Below are 21,388 nucleotides of genomic sequence, written 5' to 3' on the forward strand. Positions count from 1 at the left end.
ATCTACAAGGGAGTAGTAGCTTCCCATCATCAGATACAGTGAATCTACAAGGAGTAGTAGCTTCCCATCATCAGATACAGTGAATCTACAAGGAGTAGTAGCTTCCCATCATCAGACACAATGAATCTACAAGGAGTAGTAGCTTCCCATCATCAGACACAGTGAATCTACAAGGAGTAGTAGCTTCCCATCATCAGACACAGTGAATCTACAAGGAGTAGTAGCTTCCCATCATCAGATACAGTGAATCTACAAGGAGTAGTAGCTTCCCATCATCAGATACAGTGAATCTACAAGGAGTAGTAGCTTCCCATCATCAGATACAGTGAATCTACAAGGAGTAGTAGCTTCCCATCATCAGACACAATGAATCTACAAGGAGTAGTAGCTTCCCATCATCAGACACAATGAATCTACAAGGAGTAGTAGCTTCCCATCATCAGAAACAATGAACCTACAAGGAGTAGTAGCTTCCCATCATCAGACACAGTGAATCTACAAGGAGTAGTAGCTTCCCATCATCAGACACAATGAATCTACAAGGAGTAGTAGCTTCCCATCATCAGATACAGTGAATCTACAAGGAGTAGTAGCTTCCCATCATCAGATACAGTGAATCTACAAGGAGTAGTAGCTTCCCATCATCAGATACAGTGAATCTACAAGGAGTAGTAGCTTCCCATCATCAGACACAGTGAATCTACAAGGAGTAGTAGCTTCCCATCATCAGACACAATGAATCTACAAGGAGTAGTAGCTTCCCATCATCAGATACAGTGAATCTACAAGGAGTAGTAGTTTCCCATCATCAGATACAGTGAATCTACAAAGAGTAGTAGCTTCCCATCATCAGATACAGTGAATCTACAAGGAGTAGTTGCTTCCCATCATCAGATACAGTGAATCTACAAGGAGTAGTAGCTTCCCAACATCAGACACAGTGAATCTACAAGGAGTAGTAGCTTCCCATCATCAGATACAGTGAATCTACAAGGAGTAGTAGCTTCCCAACATCAGACACAGTGAATCTACAAGGAGTAGTAGCTTCCCATCATCAGACACAGTGAATCTACAAGGAGTATTATCAGATACAGTGAATCTACAAAGAGTAGTAGCTTCCCATCATCAGATACAGTGAATCTACAAGGAGTAGTAGCTTCCCATCATCAGATACAGTGAATCTACAAGGAGTAGTAGCTTCCCATCATCAGATACAGTGAATCTACAAGGAGTAGTAGCTTCCCATCATCAGATACAGTGAATCTACAAGGAGTAGTAGCTTCCCATCATCAGATACAGTGAATCTACAAGGAGTAGTAGCTTCCCATCATCAGATACAGTGAATCTACAAGGAGTAGTAGCTTCCCATCATCAGATACAGTGAATCTACAAGGAGTAGTAGCTTCCCATCATCAGATACAGTGAATCTACAAGGAGTAGTAGCTTCCCATCATCAGATACAGTGAATTTACAAGGAGTAGTAGCTTCCCATCATCAGAAACAGTGAATCTACAAGGAGTAGTAGCTTCCCATCATCAGACACAATGAATATACAAGGAGTAGTAGCTTCCCATCATCAGATACAGTGAATCTACAAGGAGTAGTAGCTTCCCAACATCAGACACAGTGAATCTACAAGGAGTAGTAGCTTCCCATCATCAGACACAATGAATCTACAAGGAGTATTATCAGATACAGTGAATCTACAAGGAGTAGTAGCTTCCCATCATCAGACACAATGAATCTACAAGGAGTAGTAGCTTCCCATCATCAGAAACAATGAACCTACAAGGAGTAGTCGCTTCCCATCATCAGACACAGTGAATCTACAAGGAGTAGTAGCTTCCTATCATCAAACACAATGAATCTACAAGGAGTAGTAGCTTCCCATCATCAGAAACAGTTAATCTACAAGGAGTAGTAGCTTCCCATCATTAGATACAGTGAATCTACAATGAGTATTATCAGATACAGTGAATCTACAAAGAGTAGTAGCTTCACATCATCAGATACAGTGAATCTACAAGGAGTAGTAGCTTCCAATCATCAGATACAGTGAATCTACAAGGAGTAGTAGTTTCCCAACATCAGACACAGTGAATCTACAAGGAGTAGTAGCTTCCCATCATCAGACACAGTGAATCTACAAGGAGTATTATCAGATACAGTGAATCTACAAAGAGTAGTAGCTTCAGATCATCAGATACAGTGAATCTACAAGGAGTAGTAGCTTCCCATCATCAGATACAGTGAATCTACAAGGAGTAGTAGCATCCCATCATCAGATACAGTGAATCTACAAGGAGTAGTAGCTTCCCATCATCAGATACAGTGAATCTACAAGGAGTAGTAGCTTCCCATCATCAGACACAGTGAATCTACAAGGAGTAGTAGCTTCCCATCATCAGATACAGTGAATCAACAAAGAGTAGTAGCTTCCCATCATCAGATACAGTGAATCTACAAGGAGTAGTTGCTTCCCATCATCAGATACAGTGAATCTACAAGGAGTAGTAGCTTCCCATCATCAGACACAATGAATCTACAAGGAGTAGTAGCTTCCCATCATCAGACACAATGAATCTACAAGGAGTAGTAGCTTCCCATCATCAGACACAATGAATCTACAAGGAGTAGTAGCTTCCCATCATCAGACACAATGAATCTACAAGGAGTAGTAGCTTCCCAACATCAGACACAGTGAATCTACAAGGAGTAGTAGCTTCCCATCATCAGACACAGTGAATCTACAAGGAGTATTATCAGATACAGTGAATCTACAAAGAGTAGTAGCTTCAGATCATCAGATACAGTGAATCTACAAGGAGTAGTAGCTTCCCATCATCAGATACAGTGAATCTACAAGGAGTAGTAGCATCCCATCATCAGATACAGTGAATCTACAAGGAGTAGTAGCTTCCCATCATCAGATACAGTGAATCTACAAGGAGTAGTAGCTTCCCATCATCAGACACAGTGAATCTACAAGGAGTAGTAGCTTCCCATCATCAGATAAAGTGAATCAACAAAGAGTAGTAGCTTCCCATCATCAGATACAGTGAATCTACAAGGAGTAGTTGCTTCCCATCATCAGATACAGTGAATCTACAAGGAGTAGTAGCTTCCCATCATCAGACACAATTAATCTACAAGGAGTAGTAGCTTCCCATCATCAGACACAATGAATCTACAAGGAGTAGTAGCTTCCCATCATCAGATACAGTGAATCTACAAGGAGTAGTCGTTTCCCATCATCAGATACAGTGAATCTACAAAGAGTAGTAGCTTCCCATCATCAGATACAGTGAATCTACAAGGAGTAGTTGCTTCCCATCATCAGACACAGTGAATTTACAAGGAGTAGTAGCTTCCCATCATCAGACACAATGAATCTACAAGGAGTAGTAGCTTCCCATCATCAGAAACAGTGAATCTACAAGGAGTAGTAGCTTCCCATCATCAGCCACAGTGAACTTACAAGGAGTAGTAGCTTCCCAACATCAGACACAGTGAATCTACAAGGAGTAGTAGCTTCCCATCATCAGACACAGTGAATCTACAAGGAGTATTATCAGATACAGTGAATCTACAAAGAGTATTAGCTTCACATCATCAGATACAGTGAATCTACAAGGAGTAGTAGCTTCCCATCATCAGATACAGTGAATCTACAAGGAGTAGTAGCTTCCCATCATCAGATACAGTGAATCTACAAGGAGTAGTAGCTTCCCATCATCAGACACAGTGAATCTACAAGGAGTAGTAGCTTCCCATCATCAGATACAGTGAATCTACAAGGAGTAGTAGCTTCCCAACATCAGACACAGTGAATCTACAAGGAGTAGTAGCTTCCCATCATCAGATACAGTGAATCTACAAGGAGTAGTAGCTTCCCAACATCAGACACAGTGAATCTACAAGGAGTAGTAGCTTCCCATCATCAGACACAGTGAATCTACAAGGAGTATTATCAGATACAGTGAATCTACAAAGAGTAGTAGCTTCCCATCATCAGATACAGTGAATCTACAAGGAGTAGTAGCTTCCCATCATCAGATACAGTGAATCTACAAGGAGTAGTAGCTTCCCATCATCAGATACAGTGAATCTACAAGGAGTAGTAGCTTCCCATCATCAGATACAGTGAATCTACAAGGAGTAGTAGCTTCCCATCATCAGATACAGTGAATCTACAAGGAGTAGTAGCTTCCCATCATCAGATACAGTGAATCTACAAGGAGTAGTAGCTTCCCATCATCAGATACAGTGAATCTACAAGGAGTAGTAGCTTCCCATCATCAGATACAGTGAATCTACAAGGAGTAGTAGCTTCCCATCATCAGATACAGTGAATCTACAAGGAGTTGTAGCTTCCCATCATCAGAAACAGTGAATCTACAAGGAGTAGTAGCTTCCCATCATCAGACACAATGAATCTACAAGGAGTAGTAGCTTCCCATCATCAGATACAGTGAATCTACAAGGAGTAGTAGCTTCCCAACATCAGACACAGTGAATCTACAAGGAGTAGTAGCTTCCCATCATCAGACACAATGAATCTACAAGGAGTATTATCAGATACAGTGAATCTACAAGGAGTAGTAGCTTCCCATCATCAGACACAATGAATCTACAAGGAGTAGTAGCTTCCCATCATCAGAAACAATGAACCTACAAGGAGTAGTCGCTTCCCATCATCAGACACAGTGAATCTACAAGGAGTAGTAGCTTCCTATCATCAAACACAATGAATCTACAAGGAGTAGTAGCTTCCCATCATCAGAAACAGTTAATCTACAAGGAGTAGTAGCTTCCCATCATTAGATACAGTGAATCTACAATGAGTATTATCAGATACAGTGAATCTACAAAGAGTAGTAGCTTCACATCATCAGATACAGTGAATCTACAAGGAGTAGTAGCTTCCAATCATCAGATACCGTGAATCTACAAGGAGTAGTAGTTTCCCAACATCAGACACAGTGAATCTACAAGGAGTAGTAGCTTCCCATCATCAGACACAGTGAATCTACAAGGAGTATTATCAGATACAGTGAATCTACAAAGAGTAGTAGCTTCAGATCATCAGATACAGTGAATCTACAAGGAGTAGTAGCTTCCCATCATCAGATACAGTGAATCTACAAGGAGTAGTAGCATCCCATCATCAGATACAGTGAATCTACAAGGAGTAGTAGCTTCCCATCATCAGATACAGTGAATCTACAAGGAGTAGTAGCTTCCCATCATCAGACACAGTGAATCTACAAGGAGTAGTAGCTTCCCATCATCAGATACAGTGAATCAACAAAGAGTAGTAGCTTCCCATCATCAGATACAGTGAATCTACAAGGAGTTGTTGCTTCCCATCATCAGATACAGTGAATCTACAAGGAGTAGTAGCTTCCCATCATCAGACACAATGAATCTACAAGGAGTAGTAGCTTCCCATCATCAGACACAATGAATCTACAAGGAGTAGTAGCTTCCCATCATCAGACACAATGAATCTACAAGGAGTAGTAGCTTCCCATCATCAGAAACAATGAACCTACAAGGAGTAGTCGCTTCCCATCATCAGACACAGTGAATCTACAAGGAGTAGTAGCTTCCTATCATCAGACACAATGAATCTACAAGGAGTAGTAGCTTCCCATCATCAGAAACAGTTAATCTACAAGGAGTAGTAGCTTCCCATCATTAGATACAGTGAATCTACAATGAGTATTATCAGATACAGTGAATCTACAAAGAGTAGTAGCTTCACATCATCAGATACAGTGAATCTACAAGGAGTAGTAGCTTCCAATCATCAGATACAGTGAATCTACAAGGAGTAGTAGTTTCCCAACATCAGACACAGTGAATCTACAAGGAGTAGTAGCTTCCCATCATCAGACACAGTGAATCTACAAGGAGTATTATCAGATACAGTGAATCTACAAAGAGTAGTAGCTTCCAATCATCAGATACAGTGAATCTACAAGGAGTAGTAGTTTCCCAACATCAGACACAGTGAATCTACAAGGAGTAGTAGCTTCCCATCATCAGACACAGTGAATCTACAAGGAGTATTATCAGATACAGTGAATCTACAAAGAGTAGTAGCTTCAGATCATCAGATACAGTGAATCTACAAGGAGTAGTAGCTTCCCATCATCAGATACAGTGAATCTACAAGGAGTAGTAGCATCCCATCATCAGATACAGTGAATCTACAAGGAGTAGTAGCTTCCCATCATCAGATACAGTGAATCTACAAGGAGTAGTAGCTTCCCATCATCAGACACAGTGAATCTACAAGGAGTAGTAGCTTCCCATCATCAGATACAGTGAATCAACAAAGAGTAGTAGCTTCCCATCATCAGATACAGTGAATCTACAAGGAGTAGTTGCTTCCCATCATCAGATACAGTGAATCTACAAGGAGTAGTAGCTTCCCATCATCAGACACAATTAATCTACAAGGAGTAGTAGCTTCCCATCATCAGACACAATGAATCTACAAGGAGTAGTAGCTTCCCATCATCAGACACAATGAATCTACAAGGAGTAGTAGCTTCCCATCATCAGAAACAATGAACCTACAAGGAGTAGTCGCTTCCCATCATCAGACACAGTGAATCTACAAGGAGTAGTAGCTTCCTATCATCAGACACAATGAATCTACAAGGAGTAGTAGCTTCCCATCATCAGAAACAGTTAATCTACAAGGAGTAGTAGCTTCCCATCATTAGATACAGTGAATCTACAATGAGTATTATCAGATACAGTGAATCTACAAAGAGTAGTAGCTTCACATCATCAGATACAGTGAATCTACAAGGAGTAGTAGCTTCCAATCATCAGATACAGTGAATCTACAAGGAGTAGTAGTTTCCCAACATCAGACACAGTGAATCTACAAGGAGTAGTAGCTTCCCATCATCAGACACAGTGAATCTACAAGGAGTATTATCAGATACAGTGAATCTACAAAGAGTAGTAGCTTCAGATCATCAGATACAGTGAATCTACAAGGAGTAGTAGCTTCCCATCATCAGATACAGTGAATCTACAAGGAGTAGTAGCATCCCATCATCAGATACAGTGAATCTACAAAGAGTAGTAGCTTCCCATCATCAGACACAATGAATCTACAAGGAGTAGTAGCTTCCCATCATCAGATACAGTGAATCTACAAGGAGTAGTCGTTTCCCATCATCAGATACAGTGAATCTACAAAGAGTAGTAGCTTCCCATCATCAGATACAGTGAATCTACAAGGAGTAGTTGCTTCCCATCATCAGACACAGTGAATTTACAAGGAGTAGTAGCTTCCCATCATCAGACACAATGAATCTACAAGGAGTAGTAGCTTCCCATCATCAGAAACAGTGAATCTACAAGGAGTAGTAGCTTCCCATCATCAGCCACAGTGAACTTACAAGGAGTAGTAGCTTCCCAACATCAGACACAGTGAATCTACAAGGAGTAGTAGCTTCCCATCATCAGACACAGTGAATCTACAAGGAGTATTATCAGATACAGTGAATCTACAAAGAGTATTAATTTCACATAATCAGATACAGTGAATCTACAAGGAGTAGTAGCTTCCCATCATCAGATACAGTGAATCTACAAGGAGTAGTAGCTTCCCATCATCAGATACAGTGAATCTACAAGGAGTAGTAGCTTCCCATCATCAGATACAGTGAATCTACAAGGAGTAGTAGCTTCCCATCATCAGATAAAGTGAATCTACAAGGAGTAGTAGCCTCCCATCATCAGACACAATGAATCTACAAGGAGTAGTAGCTTCCCATCATCAGAAACAATGAACCTACAAGGAGTAGTAGCTTCCCATCATCAGACACAGTGAATCTACAAGGAGTAGTAGCTTCCCATCATCAGACACAATGAATCTACAAGGAGTAGTAGCTTCCCATCATCAGATACAGTGAATCTACAAGGAGTAGTAGTTTCCCATCATCAGATACAGTGAATCTACAAAGAGTAGTAGCTTCCCATCATCAGATACAGTGAATCTACAAGGAGTAGTAGTTTCCCATCATCAGACACAATGAATCTACAAGGAGTAGTAGCTTCCCATCATCAGAAACAATGAACCTACAAGGAGTAGTAGCTTCCCATCATCAGACACAGTGAATCTACAAGGAGTAGTAGCTTCCCATCATCAGACACAATGAATCTACAAGGAGTAGTAGCTTCCCATCATCAGACACAATGAATCTACAAGGAGTAGTAGCTTCCCATCATCAGATACAGTGAATCTACAAGGAGTAGTAGTTTCCCATCATCAGATACAGTGAATCTACAAAGAGTAGTAACTTCCCATCATCAGATACAGTGAATCTACAAGGAGTAGTAGCTTCCCATCATCAGACACAATGAATCTACAAGGAGTAGTAGCTTCCCATCATCAGATACAGTGAATCTACAAGGAGTAGTAGTTTCCCATCATCAGATACAGTGAATCTACAAAGAGTAGTAGCTTCCCATCATCAGATACAGTGAATCTACAAGGAGTAGTTGCTTCCCATCATCAGATACAGTGAATCTACAAGGAGTAGTAGCTTCCCAACATCAGACACAGTGAATCTACAAGGAGTAGTAGCTTCCCATCATCAGATACAGTGAATCTACAAGGAGTAGTAGCTTCCCAACATCAGACACAGTGAATCTACAAGGAGTAGTAGCTTCCCATCATCAGACACAGTGAATCTACAAGGAGTATTATCAGACACAGTGAATCTACAAGGAGTAGTAGCTTCCCATTGTAACGATCGTCGTCGGGTGATGAGGAAGCGGACCAAAACGCAGCTGGGAGTGAACACATGTTTATTCTTTACACTGAAATAAACACGTACACAAAACCAAGACAAGGCCGATACCTTAACTTGCTCAAACACAAAGAGGCAACACCCCACAAACAGCGTGGGGGAAAAAGGAACTTAAATGTGATCCCAATCAGAGACAACTAGCAACAGCTGTCTCTGATTGGGAATCGACAGAACCCAACATAGAAATAACCCACATAGAGCTAACACAAGGCTATAACGCAAACATAGAAAACAAACCAAGGAAAAATACCCAACATGACACACCTTGACCAAAATACCCGAGTTCACCTGGTCAGGGCGTGACAGTACCCCCCCCAACGGTGCGTACTCCCGGCGCACCAAACTTAAGTCTATTAGGGGGGGGACCCGGGTGGGCACCTCACCCTCGGTGGAGGCTCTGGCCCCGGGCGTGTTCTTTCCCCCGCCTCCACCTTAGCCCTACCCCTCTGGCCCGGACTGGACCACTGTGGAGCGGCATGCTCAGGCTCCGGAGCGGAGCCGTTGACCGGAACAGGATTGGGCACCGGTGTACCGGACACGGGCCGTGCCGGACTGGGAACACGCACCACTGGCTTGGTGCGGGGAGCAGGAACGGGCCGGGCCAGACTGGGGACACGCACCACTGACTTGGTGCGGGGAGCAGGGACGGGCCTGACAGGACTGTGGACACGCACCGTGGGCTTGGTGCGGGGAGCAGGGACGGGCCGGACAGGACTGTGGACACGCACCGTGGGCTTGGTGCGGGGAACAGGAACGGGCCGGACAGGACTGTGGACACGCACCGTGGGCTTGGTGCGGGGAACAGGAACGGGCCGGACAGGACAGGGGACACGCACCACTGACCTGGTGCGGGGAGCAGGGACTGGCCGGGCCGGACTGGGAACACGCACCACTGACTTGGTGCGGGGAGCAGGAACGGGCCGGGCCGGACTGGGGACACGCACCACTGACTTGGTGCGGGGAGCAGGGACGGGCCGGACAGGACTGTGGACACGCACCGTGGGCTTGGTGCGGGGAACAGGAACGGGCCGGACAGGACTGTGGATACGCACCACTGACCTGGTGCGGGGAGCAGGGACGGGCCGGGCCGGACTGGGAACATGCACCACTGGCTTGGTGTGGGGAGCAGGAACGGGCCGGGCCGGACTGGGGACACGCACCACTGACTTGGTGCGGGGAGCAGGGACGGGCCTGACAGGACTGTGGACACGCACCGTGGGCTTGGTGCGGGGAGCAGGGACGGGCCGGACAGGACTGTGGACACGCACCGTGGGCTTGGTGCGGGGAACAGGAACGGGCCGGACAGGACTGTGGACACGCACCGTGGGCTTGGTGCGGGGAACAGGAACGGGCCGGACAGGACAGGGGACACGCACCACTGACCTGGTGCGGGGAGCAGGGACTGGCCGGGCCGGACTGGGAACACGCACCACTGACTTGGTGCGGGGAGCAGGAACGGGCCGGGCCGGAATGGGGACACGCACCACTGACTTGGTGCGGGGAGCAGGGACGGGCCGGACAGGACTGTGGACACGCACCGTGGGCTTGGTGCGGGGAACAGGAACGGGCCGGACAGGACTGTGGATACGCACCACTGACCTGGTGCGGGGAGCAGGGACGGGCCGGGCCGGACTGGGAACATGCACCACTGGCTTGGTGTGGGGAGCAGGAACGGGCCGGGCCGGACTGGGGACACGCACCACTGACTTGGTGCGGGGAGCAGGGACGGGCCTGACAGGACTGTGGACACGCACCGTGGGCTTGGTGCGGGGAGCAGGGACGGGCCGGACAGGACTGTGGACACGCACCGTGGGCTTGGTGCGGGGAGCAGGGACGGGCCGGACAAGACTGTGGACATGCACCGTGGGCTTGGTGCGGGGAACAGGAATGGGCCGGACATGACTGTGGACACGCACCGCGGGCTTGGTGCGGGGAACAGGAACGGGCCAGACAGGACTGTGAACACGCACTGGTGAACTGAAGCGTGGAGCCGGTTTAGCCACTCGTCCTGGCTGGATGCCCATCCTAGCACGGCATGTGCTGGGCATGTCCACCGGACGCACCGGGCTTTGCGGGCGCACTGGCGACACAGCGCGTAACTACGCATCCCATGGCTCCTCCTCCAGATCTTCCCTCAGCAGGTCCTCAATCAACCGCCTCATCTCCGTCTCCTCCTCCGCTGTCATCCCCCACGAGAGCAGTGGTCTGGGCTCTTCCTCTGCCCTTCCGGACCACCCCATTAGCCCCCCCAAAAAAATTATTGGGGGTGTCTTCAGGGCCTCCTCGACCGCCGCCTGCGACTCCGTCCACCGGCTGGTATTACCTCCTCGACCTGGTAATCCTTTCGCCAGGGTCCTTTCCCCGACATGATCTCCTCCCAGGTCCAGAACTCCTTCCCCTCGCGAGCCCATCTCTCGCGCTCCTTATCCTCCCGCTGCTTGGTCCTGGTTTGGTGGGGTGTTCTGTAACGATCGTCGTCGGGTGATGAGGAAGCGGACCAAAACGCAGCTGGGAGCGAACACATTTTTATTCTTTACACTGAAATAAACACGTACACAAAACCAAGACAAGGCCGATACGTTAACTTGCTCAAACAAAGAGGCAACACCCCACAAACAGCGTGGGGGAAAAAGGAACTTAAATGTGATCCCAATCAGAGACAACTAGCGACAGCTGTCTCTGATTGGGAATTGACAGAACCCAACATAGAAATAACCCACATAGAGCTAACACAAGGCTATAACGCAAACATAGAAAACAAACCAAGGAAAAATACCCAACATGACACACCTTGACCAAAATACCCGAGTTCACCTGGTCAGGGCGTGACACCCATCATCAGACACAGTGAATCTACAAGGAGTAGTAGCTTCCCATCAGATACAGTGAATCTACAAGGAGAAGTAGCTTCCCATCATCAGACACAATGAACCTACAAGGAGTAGTAGCTTCCCATCATCAGACACAGTGAATCTACAAGGAGTAGTAGCTTCCCATCATCAGACACAATGAATCTACAAGGAGTAGTAGCTTCCCATCATCAGACACAGTGAATCTACAAGGAGTAGTAGTTTCCCATCATCAGATACAGTGAATCTACAAAGAGTAGTAGCTTCCCATCATCAGATACAGTGAATCTACAAGGAGTAGTAGCTTCCCATCATCAGACACAGTGAATCTACAAGGAGTAGTAGCTTCCCATCATCAGATACAGTGAATCTACAAGGAGTAGTAGCTTCCCATCATCAGATACAGTGAATCTACAAGGAGTATTATCAGATACAGTGAATCTACAAAGAGTAGTAGCTTCCCATCATCAGATACAGTGAATCTACAAGGAGTAGTAGCTTCCCATCATCAGATACAGTGAATCTACAAGGAGTAGTAGCTTCCCATCATCAGATACAGTGAATCTACAAGGAGTAGTAGCTTCCCATCATCAGACACAGTGAATCTACAAGGAGTAGTAGATTCCCATCATCAGATACAGTGAATCTACAAGGAGTAGTAGCTTCCCATAATCAGACACAATGAATCTACAATGACTAGTAGCTTCCCATCATCAAATACAGTGAATCTCCAAGGAGTAGTAGCTTCCCATCATCAGACACAGTGAATCTACAAGGAGTAGTAGCTTCCCATCATCAGACACAGTGAATCTACAAGGAGTAGTAGCTTCCCACAAACTTAATTGATATGAAAAAGTGACACAATCCATTCATAAAAATACCTGTGAAGTGATCTCGGTTTGCCCAGGGTTTGGATATTGAGGTAGAGAGCAGACTGCAGTAATCCCAAAGCAGATCTTGATCCAGTGCCTTGTGTCGTGTTTCCTGGTATTTGTTGTTGTAGTAGGATCCAAGGCCTTGTGGTATTTGCAGGAATCGGTCTGGTGTGGCTAAGCCCCTTGCCTTGAACTTCTCCAGATCGGGGTCCATATACCAGAGTGCTTTGGACAATCTGGTAATGAATATTCAGCCTATATGGACATAAGAAAATAGGAGAAATATAAACATTTGAGTCTGATTATCATTATTAAATAAATGAACATGAATTAATTAACATTAACAAACATCAATTAACATAATATAAGATGTATAATAGAATACAACATTCTAAATCTGTACTCTGAATGAAAAAATTATTGACAAAAAATAAACAATTTTAATCAAATGTAATGTATAATCAGTTCTTTACTTAAATGCAAAATATAATCCACTATTCATAGGTTTATCGAGACTTTTTAGAAGAAACAGGGCTATATATATATAAAGAAGTTTAGCTCAGTAAAATGAACGCAGAACTGAAAAAGGTGCGTCCCTCTATCATCTATATTCAAATCATAATTTAATGTGATGAGTAGAATATTTATGTAATACTGTTATTTGTACTCTCGTTATTATCCTGCAGTCGGCAGTACTGAGTCGAGTACGGCTTCATACGAGGTCACGTCCAGAGTCACTGAAGGATTAAATGACCTAAAGGAACATCCTATCGTGTCATCTACTGCAGTGGTTCCCAACCTTTTTCAGTTACTGGTTCCACCAACTAAACGTTGCTCTGCCCAGAGTACCCATGTGTTCTAGTACCCCCTGTGTTCTAGTACCCCCAGTGGTTCCCAACCTTCTTCAGTTACTGTACCACCAACTAAACATTGCTCTGCCCAGAGTACCCCCTGTGTTCTAGTACCCCCAGTGGTTCCCAACCTTCTTCAGTTACTGTTCCACCAACTAAACATTGCTCTGCCCAGAGTACCCCCTGTGTTCTAGTACCCCCAGTGGTTCCCAACCTTCTTCAGTTACTGTTCCACCAACTAAACATTGCTCTGCCCAGAGTACCCCCTGTGTTCTAGTACCCCCTGTGTTCTAGTACCCCCTGTGTTCTAGTACCCCCTGTGTTCTAGTACCCCCTGTGGTTCCCAACCTTCTTCAGTTACTGGTTCCACCAACTAAACGTTGCTCTGCCCAGAGTACCCCCTGTGTTCTAGTACCCCCAGTGTTCTAGTACCCCCAGTGGATAGGCTAAGTACCCCCAGGGGTCCAAGTACCCCCAGTGGATAGGCTGAGTACCCCCAGTGGATAGGCTGAGTACCCCCAGTGGATAGGCTGAGTACCCCCAGGGGTCCTAGTACCCCCTGTGGATAGGCCGAGTACGCCCAGGGGTCCTAGTACCTCCAGTGGATAGTCCAAGTATCCCCTGTGGATAGGCCGAGTACCCCCAGTGGATAGGCCGAGTACCCCCAGTGGATAGGCCGAGTACCCCCAGTGGATAGGCCGAGTACCCCCAGTGGATAGGCCGAGTACCCCCAGTGGATAGGCCGAGTACCCCCTGTGGATAGGCCGAGTACCCCCAGTGGATCGGCCGAGTACCCCCAGGGGTCCTAGTACCCCCAGTGGATCGGCCAAGTACCCCCAGGGGTCCTAGTACCCCCAGTGGATCGGCCAAGTACCCCCAGGGGTCCTAGTACCCCCAGGGGTCCTAGTACCCCCAGTGGATAGGCCAAGTACCACCAGTGGATAGGCCAAGTACCCCCAGGGGTCCTAGTACCCCCAGTGGATAGGCTAAGTACCCCCAGTGGATAGGCCAAGTACCCCCAGTGTCCTAGTACCCCCAGTGGATCGGCCAAGTATCCCCAGTGGATCGGCCAAGTACCCCCAGGGGTCCTAGTACCCCCAGTGGATAGGCTAAGTACCCCCAGTGGATAGGCCAAGTACCCCCAGTGTCCTAGTACCCCCAGTGGATAGGCCAAGTACCCCCAGTGTCCAAGTACCCCCAGTGGATAGGCCAAGTACCCCCAGGGGTCCTAATACCCCCTGTGGATAGGCCAAGTACCCCCAAGGGTCCTAGTACCCCCTGTGGATAGGCCAAGTACCCCCAGGGGTCTTAGTACCCCCAGGGGTCTTAGTACCCCCAGTGGATAGGCCAAGTACCCCCAGGGGTCCTAGCACCCCCAGTGGATAGGCCAAGTACCCCCAGGGGTCCTAGTACCCCCAGTGGATAGGCCAAGTACCCCCAGTGTCCCAGTACCCCTGGTTGGGAACCACTGATTTACAGAATAAACATGTGTATAGCACTTATACCAAAAAATTGTCACAGAGAAATCTTTACTAAATGTGGGACCAGTAGGCCTTTACAGTCAGTTACTCACCACATTCTCCATCAATTGCATCATCCGGCTGCCAGGAAAAGCCCCCACCTCGGACACAGTCGACCACGTCATTGTGGAGCTCCTGATCTGTGCAAAGTGTGTGCAATGCAATGGCAATGCATTTTGCAGGATATGCGGACTGTTCTCTGTGGTGCATGAGAACTTCAAACACATTCCGCCTTGGTGATGACTGTCTGTTCTACTACAAGAAGTAGGCTTCCGGTAAAATGTAAGTTATGAATCACAAATCCCCATACGTCTGAAATTCTTCAATGTCATCACTTATTTTGACTTAAATTTTGGTTGTCCAAAAACGCTACCATGTTTGCACTGCGTCTTTGCTGATGAATGCCCTGATCTCTGACCAGTTGTTTGGTGACACGATGCTTCGGAGTATTAACTGTTTCAACTAGGTCAGAAAACGTATTTAACCGACTGTTTGCAAATAACGTAAATAATAGGAATTTGTTTGACCTGGATCATAAAAATAGTATGAATTTTGGCTGACCAAAGCCATGCTGGCACGCGAGAGAAATTAAATATCTGTGCACGCAGGTCCCAAGTGTGTGTGTTTGTGTCACTGTCCAATCAGAGACCCAAAGGGGGTGATCTGAGGCGGTTTGGTCTTTGATTCTCACGCATCAGCATGGGAAATCATCCAGGGAGAGTGGACACTATATGAACACAGCACCGCAGAAGTCGGTAAAAAAAAGTGAGAAAAGTGAAGCTCATCTGTTACAAATTAAATGCGTATGGCCAAACAGAATATACCACAGTAAATTAAATGTGTATGGCCTAACAGAATAAAACACGGAGTTAGAGAACATCCTACCAGTAAATTAAATTTGTATGGCCAAACATAATAAACCACAGTAAATTAAATGTGTATGGCCTAACAGAATAAAACACAGAGTTAGAGAACGTCCTACCAGTAAATTAAATTTGTATGGCCAAACATAATAAACCACAGTAAATTAAATGTATATGGCCTAACAGAATAAAACACAGAGTTAGAGAACGTCCTACCAGTAAATTAAATTTGTATGGCCAAACATAATAAACCACAGTAAATTAAATGTATATGGCCTAACAGAATAAAACACAGAGTTAGAGAACGTCCTACCAGTAAATTAAATTTGTATGGCCAAACATAATAAACCACGGTAAATTAAATGTGTATGGCCTAACAGAATAAAACACAGCGTTAGAGAACGTCCTACCAGTAAATTAAATTTGTATGGCCAAACATAATAAACCACAGTAAATTAAATGTGTATGGCCTAACAGAATAAAACACAGAGTTAGAGAACGTACTACCAGTAAATTAAATGTGTATGGCCAAACATAATAAACCACAGTAAATTAAATGTGTATGGCCTAACAGAATAAAACACAGAGTTAAAGAATGTCCTACCAGTAAATTAAATGTGTATGGCCTAACAGAATAAACCACAGAGTTAGAGAACATCCTACCTGCTTTCCCAATCTGCACAGCCAGTTTGGTGAGTTTACCCTGTAGAACACTCTTCTCTTTCTTTGTTGTGTTGGGTCTCTTCTTCTCCTCCACCTCTCCTCCCTCTGCACTCTTCAGAGGCTGCATCTCCATGGCTACAGCCTCGTCCTGCTTCTTGGCTGTAGGACACACACAGGAGTTTCGAAGTAAGCCCAACCTGATCCCTGACCTTCAACCCCTGACCCTGTCTGTGATTGGTTACCTTTATTCTGGTTGTTCTCCACCGCCACTTCGGGCTGCTTCCCTGATAGAGATAATCAATTAATTACTCAATCAATCAATCAATCAATCAATCAATCAATGTTTGCTACAAATGAATGCAAATACTATGTAGTTGTTAACTCCATCTTACCTTTCTTCTTCTTGTCATCCTCCTCCTCCTCTTCCTCCTCCCCCTCTCCTGCCCCCAGCAGTGTAAAGATGATGCCGGTCTGAGAGTTGACCCCCACAGCTGTTACCAGCATCCTGCCCGAACCCTCCATCACATGGGTACCTGTAGAGAGAAACATACACACAGACATTAAAAATGATATACAAACGTGCAAAAAGAACAAACACATGTTCATATACCCACTCCCCCAACACAAACACAGCCATTAAGATGGCGTCGTACTGGATGATTGATACATGATAATACGACGGAGGACATCTGATCATCCCTGCATTCTACTGGCTAACGTACAGTCACTGGGTAATAAGATGGAGGACCTCTGATCGTCCCTCCATTCTACTGGCTAATGTACAGTCACTGGATAATAAGATGGAGGACCTCTGATCGTCCCTCCATTCTACTGGCTAATGTACAGTCACTAGATAATAAGATGGAGGACCTCTGATCGTCCCTCCATTCTACTGGCTAATGTACAGTCACTAGATAATAAGATGGAGGACCTCTGATCATCCCTCCATTCTACTGGCTAATGTACAGTCACTAGATAATAAGATGGAGGACCTCTGATCGTCCCTCCATTCTACTGGCTAATCTACAGTCACTAGATAATAAAATGGAGGACCTCTGATAATCCCTCCATTCTACTGGCTAATGTACAGTCACTAGATAATAAGATGCAGGACCTCTGATCATCCCTCCATTCTACTGGCTAATGTACAGTCACTAGATAATAAGATGCAGGACCTCTGATCATCCCTCCATTCTACTGGCTAATGTACAGTCACTAGATAATAAGATGGAGGACCTCTGATCGTCCCTCCATTCTACTGGCTAATGTACAGTCACTAGATAATAAGATGGAGTACCTATGATTGTCCCTACATCCTACTGGCTAATGTACATTCTCGTCATAATGAGAAGGAGGACCTCTGATAATCCCTGAATTCTACTGGCTAATGTACATTTACGTGATAATAATACGGAGTACCTCATATATTGTCCTTCCACTCTGCTGGCTAATGTACAGTCACTTGACAATAAGAAAGAGGACCTCTGATCGTCTCTCCATTCTGCTGACTAATGTACAGTCACTTCATAATAAGATGGAGTACCTCTGATCGTCCCTCCATTCTACTGGCTAATGTACATTCAGTGACCCCGGTGATGCATTGCGTAGACCGCCCCACCCTCTGGAGAGCCCTGCGGTTGCGGACAGTGCAATTGCCGTACCAGGCGATGATACAGCCCGACAGGATGCTCTCAATGGTGTATCTGTAAAAGTTTGTGAGGGTCTTAAGGGCCAAGACACATTTCTTCAGCCTCCTAAGGTTGAAGAGGCCTTGTTGAGCCTTCTTCACCACAATGTCTGTGTGGGTGGACCATTTCAGATTGTCAATGATGTGTACCCTGAGGGAATTTTAAGCTTTAAAACCTTCTCCACTGCGGCCCCATCGATATAGATGGGGGGCATGCTCCCTCTGCTGTCTCCTGAAGTCCACGATCAGCCCTTTCCACTTTGTTGACGTTGAGGGAGAGGTTATTTTCCTGGCACCACTCTGCCAGGGCCCCTCATCTCCTCCCTGTCGGCTGACTCGTCATTGTAGGAAATCAGGCCTACCACTGTTGTGTCGTCTGCAAACTTGACGATTGAGTTGAGGATCAGCGTAGCGGAGGTGTTGTTGCCTACCTTCACCACCTGGGGGCAGCCTGTCATGAAGTCCAGGACCCAGTTGCACAGGACGGGTTTCAGACCCAGGATCCCCAGCTTAATGATGAGCTTGGAGGGTGTTATGGTGTTGAATGCTGAGCTGTAGTCAATGAACAACATTCTTACATAGGTATTCCTCTTGTCCAGATGGGATAGGGCTGTGTGCAGTGCAATGGCGATTTCATCAGCTGTAGATCTATTGGGGTGCTATGCAAATTGCAGTGGGTCTAGGGTGGCCGGTAAGGTGGAGGTGATATGATCCTTAACTAGCCTCTCAAAGCACGAGCGATAGTCATTTAGATCAGGTACCTTTACTTTCTTTGGTACAGGAACAATGGGGGACATCTTGAAGCAAGTGAGGACAGCAGAATGGGATAGGGAGAGATTGAATATCTCCGTAAACACTCCAGCCAACTGGTCTGCACATGCTCTTCTGCGCATGCTGTGAGGCAAGGGATGCCGTCTGGGCAGGCTAGGCCGGCAGCCTTGCGAGGGTTAACATCTTACTTAAATGTCTTACTCATGTCGGACACGGGAGAACGAGAGGTCACAGTCCTCTGCCGCGGTGGTGGTACTGGGTTTTCCTTGAAGTGGGCAAAGAAGTTTAGCTTGTCTGATAGCGAGACGTCGGTGTCCTGCCACATCTCGTGTCTGAGCCGTTGCATTGCAACTCCACTTTGTCTCTGTACTGACGTTTTGCCTGTTTGATTCCCTTACAGAAGGCAAAACTGGACTGTTTCTATTCCAAGTCACCTTGCCGTGGTTAAAACCTCTATGGGCTAGGTGGGACGCAGGCGTCCCACCCGTGGTGCACTCCATCAACAGCAGGTGCATTTCAAGAGCGACAAATTTGAATCCAAATAAATGTCAAAATTCAAATTTTTCAAACATACAACTATTTTACACCCTTTGAAAGATAAACATCTCCTTAATCTAACCACGTTTTACGATTTCAAAAAGGTTTTACGGTGAAAGCATAAATTTAGAGTATGTTAGGACAGTACATTTACAAGAGTTGTGTGTAATGTTTTGTCAATTCAAAGACAGGGTCACCAAAACCATAAAACCAGCTAAAATGATGCACTAACCTTTTACAATCTCCATCAGATGACACTCCTAGGACATTATGTTAGACAATGCATGCATTTTTAGTTCTATCAAGTTGATATTTATATCCAAAAACAGCGTTTTACTATGGCATTGATGTTGAGGAAATCGTTTCCCTCCAATAACCGGCAGTCAAGTCAGCATCACAAATTAAATAATTAAAATTAGAAAACATTGGTAAAATATTATATTGTCATTTAAAGAATTATAGATTTACATCTCTTGAACGCAATCAACTTGCCAGATTTAAAAATAACCTTACTGGGAAATCACACTTTGCAATAATCTGAGCACTGCGCCCAGAAAAATACGCGTTGCGATACAGACTAGTCGTCATGTTGGGGAGATCTAAAATCGAAAATACTATGTAAATAATCCATTACCTTTGATTCTCTTCATCAGATGTCACTTCCAGGTATCACAGGTCCATAACGAATGTAGTTTTGTTCAAAAAAGCTCATCATTTATGTCCAAAAATCTCCGTCTTGTTAGCACATGATCTAAGCCCGCCGGACTTCACTTCATGAACGAGGGGAAAAAATATATTTACGTTCGTTCAAACATGTCAAACGTTGTATAGCATAAATCATTAGGGCCTTTTTTAACCAGAACATGAATAATATTCAAGGTGGACGAATGCATACTCTTTTATAACTTATTGGAACGAGGGTACCCTACATGAACTCGCGCGCCAGGTGTCTAATGGGCCATCATCGTTCCATGGCTCTTGTTCGGTCAGATCTCCCTCCAGAAGACTCAAAACACTTTGTAAAGGCTGGTGACATCTAGTGGAAGCAATCTAGGTAATACAACACATCAGGTATCCACTTCCTGTCAGAAAATGTCTCAGGGTTTTGCCTGCCAAATGAGTTCTGTTATACTCACAGACACCATTCAAACAGTTTTAGAAACTTTAGAGTGGTTTCTATCCATATATAATAAGTATATGCATATTCTAGTTACTGGGTAGGATTAGTAACCAGATTAAATCGGGTACATTTTTTTTATCCAGCCGTGCAAATACTGCCCCCTAGCCCTAACAGGTTTAAGAGTGGTGGTTCGCGCTTTCAGTTTTTTCACAAATCTATCCACAGTTTTTGATTTGGATTGGTTTTAATGGTCACGGTGGGATCGATATCCCCTATGCACTTCCTGATTAACTCGCCACGGTGTCAGTGTATACGACAATGTTATTCTCAGAGGCAACCTGGAACATATCCCAGTCCGCCTGATCAAAATAATCTTGAAGCATGGATTCGGATTGGTCAGACCAGCATTGAACAGTCCTTACTACGAGTACTTCCTGTTTGAGTTTCTGCCAATAGGAAGGGAGGAGTGAACAAAAGGACTTGTGTTTCTGTACGTTATCACAATCACACCATGAGTAGTTAATCATGAAACATACACCTCCTCCTTTCTTTTTCCCAGAGAGTCCTTTATTCCTGTCTACGCGATGTACTGAGAACCCAGCTGGCTTTATGGATGGGGACAGTATATCTGGAGAGAGCCATGATTCCATGAAGCAGAATCTGTTACTGTACCTTATGTCTCTCTGGAAGGAGATCCTCGCTCTGAGCTCATCTACTTTATTGTCCAGGAACTGCACATTAGCGAGTAATATACTCGGAAGTGGTGGATGGTTTGCACGCCTCCTGAGTCAGACTTAAAGTTCACTCTG

At 45.2% G+C, this 21,388-nt stretch overlaps 1 protein-coding gene across 1 annotated transcript in view; it reads right to left on the reverse strand.

The window, feature by feature from the left end:
• Positions 1-21,388, reverse strand: part of LOC106593269 (plasma membrane calcium-transporting ATPase 2) — a 335,713-nt gene that overhangs the window by 286,669 nt on the left and 27,656 nt on the right. Inside the window, exons 6-8 of the mRNA XM_082959776.1 lie at positions 16,857-16,997; positions 16,707-16,748; positions 16,465-16,623 (exon numbers count right to left, since the gene is read on the reverse strand). Coding sequence (XP_082815902.1) covers positions 16,465-16,623; positions 16,707-16,748; positions 16,857-16,997 — 342 coding nt within the window. The remainder of the gene's footprint in view (positions 1-16,464; positions 16,624-16,706; positions 16,749-16,856; positions 16,998-21,388) is intronic.

Source organism: Salmo salar, chromosome 13 (genome assembly GCF_965601325.2).
Source record: "Salmo salar chromosome 13, fSalSal1, whole genome shotgun sequence".
Lineage (NCBI taxonomy): Eukaryota > Metazoa > Chordata > Actinopteri > Salmoniformes > Salmonidae > Salmo > Salmo salar.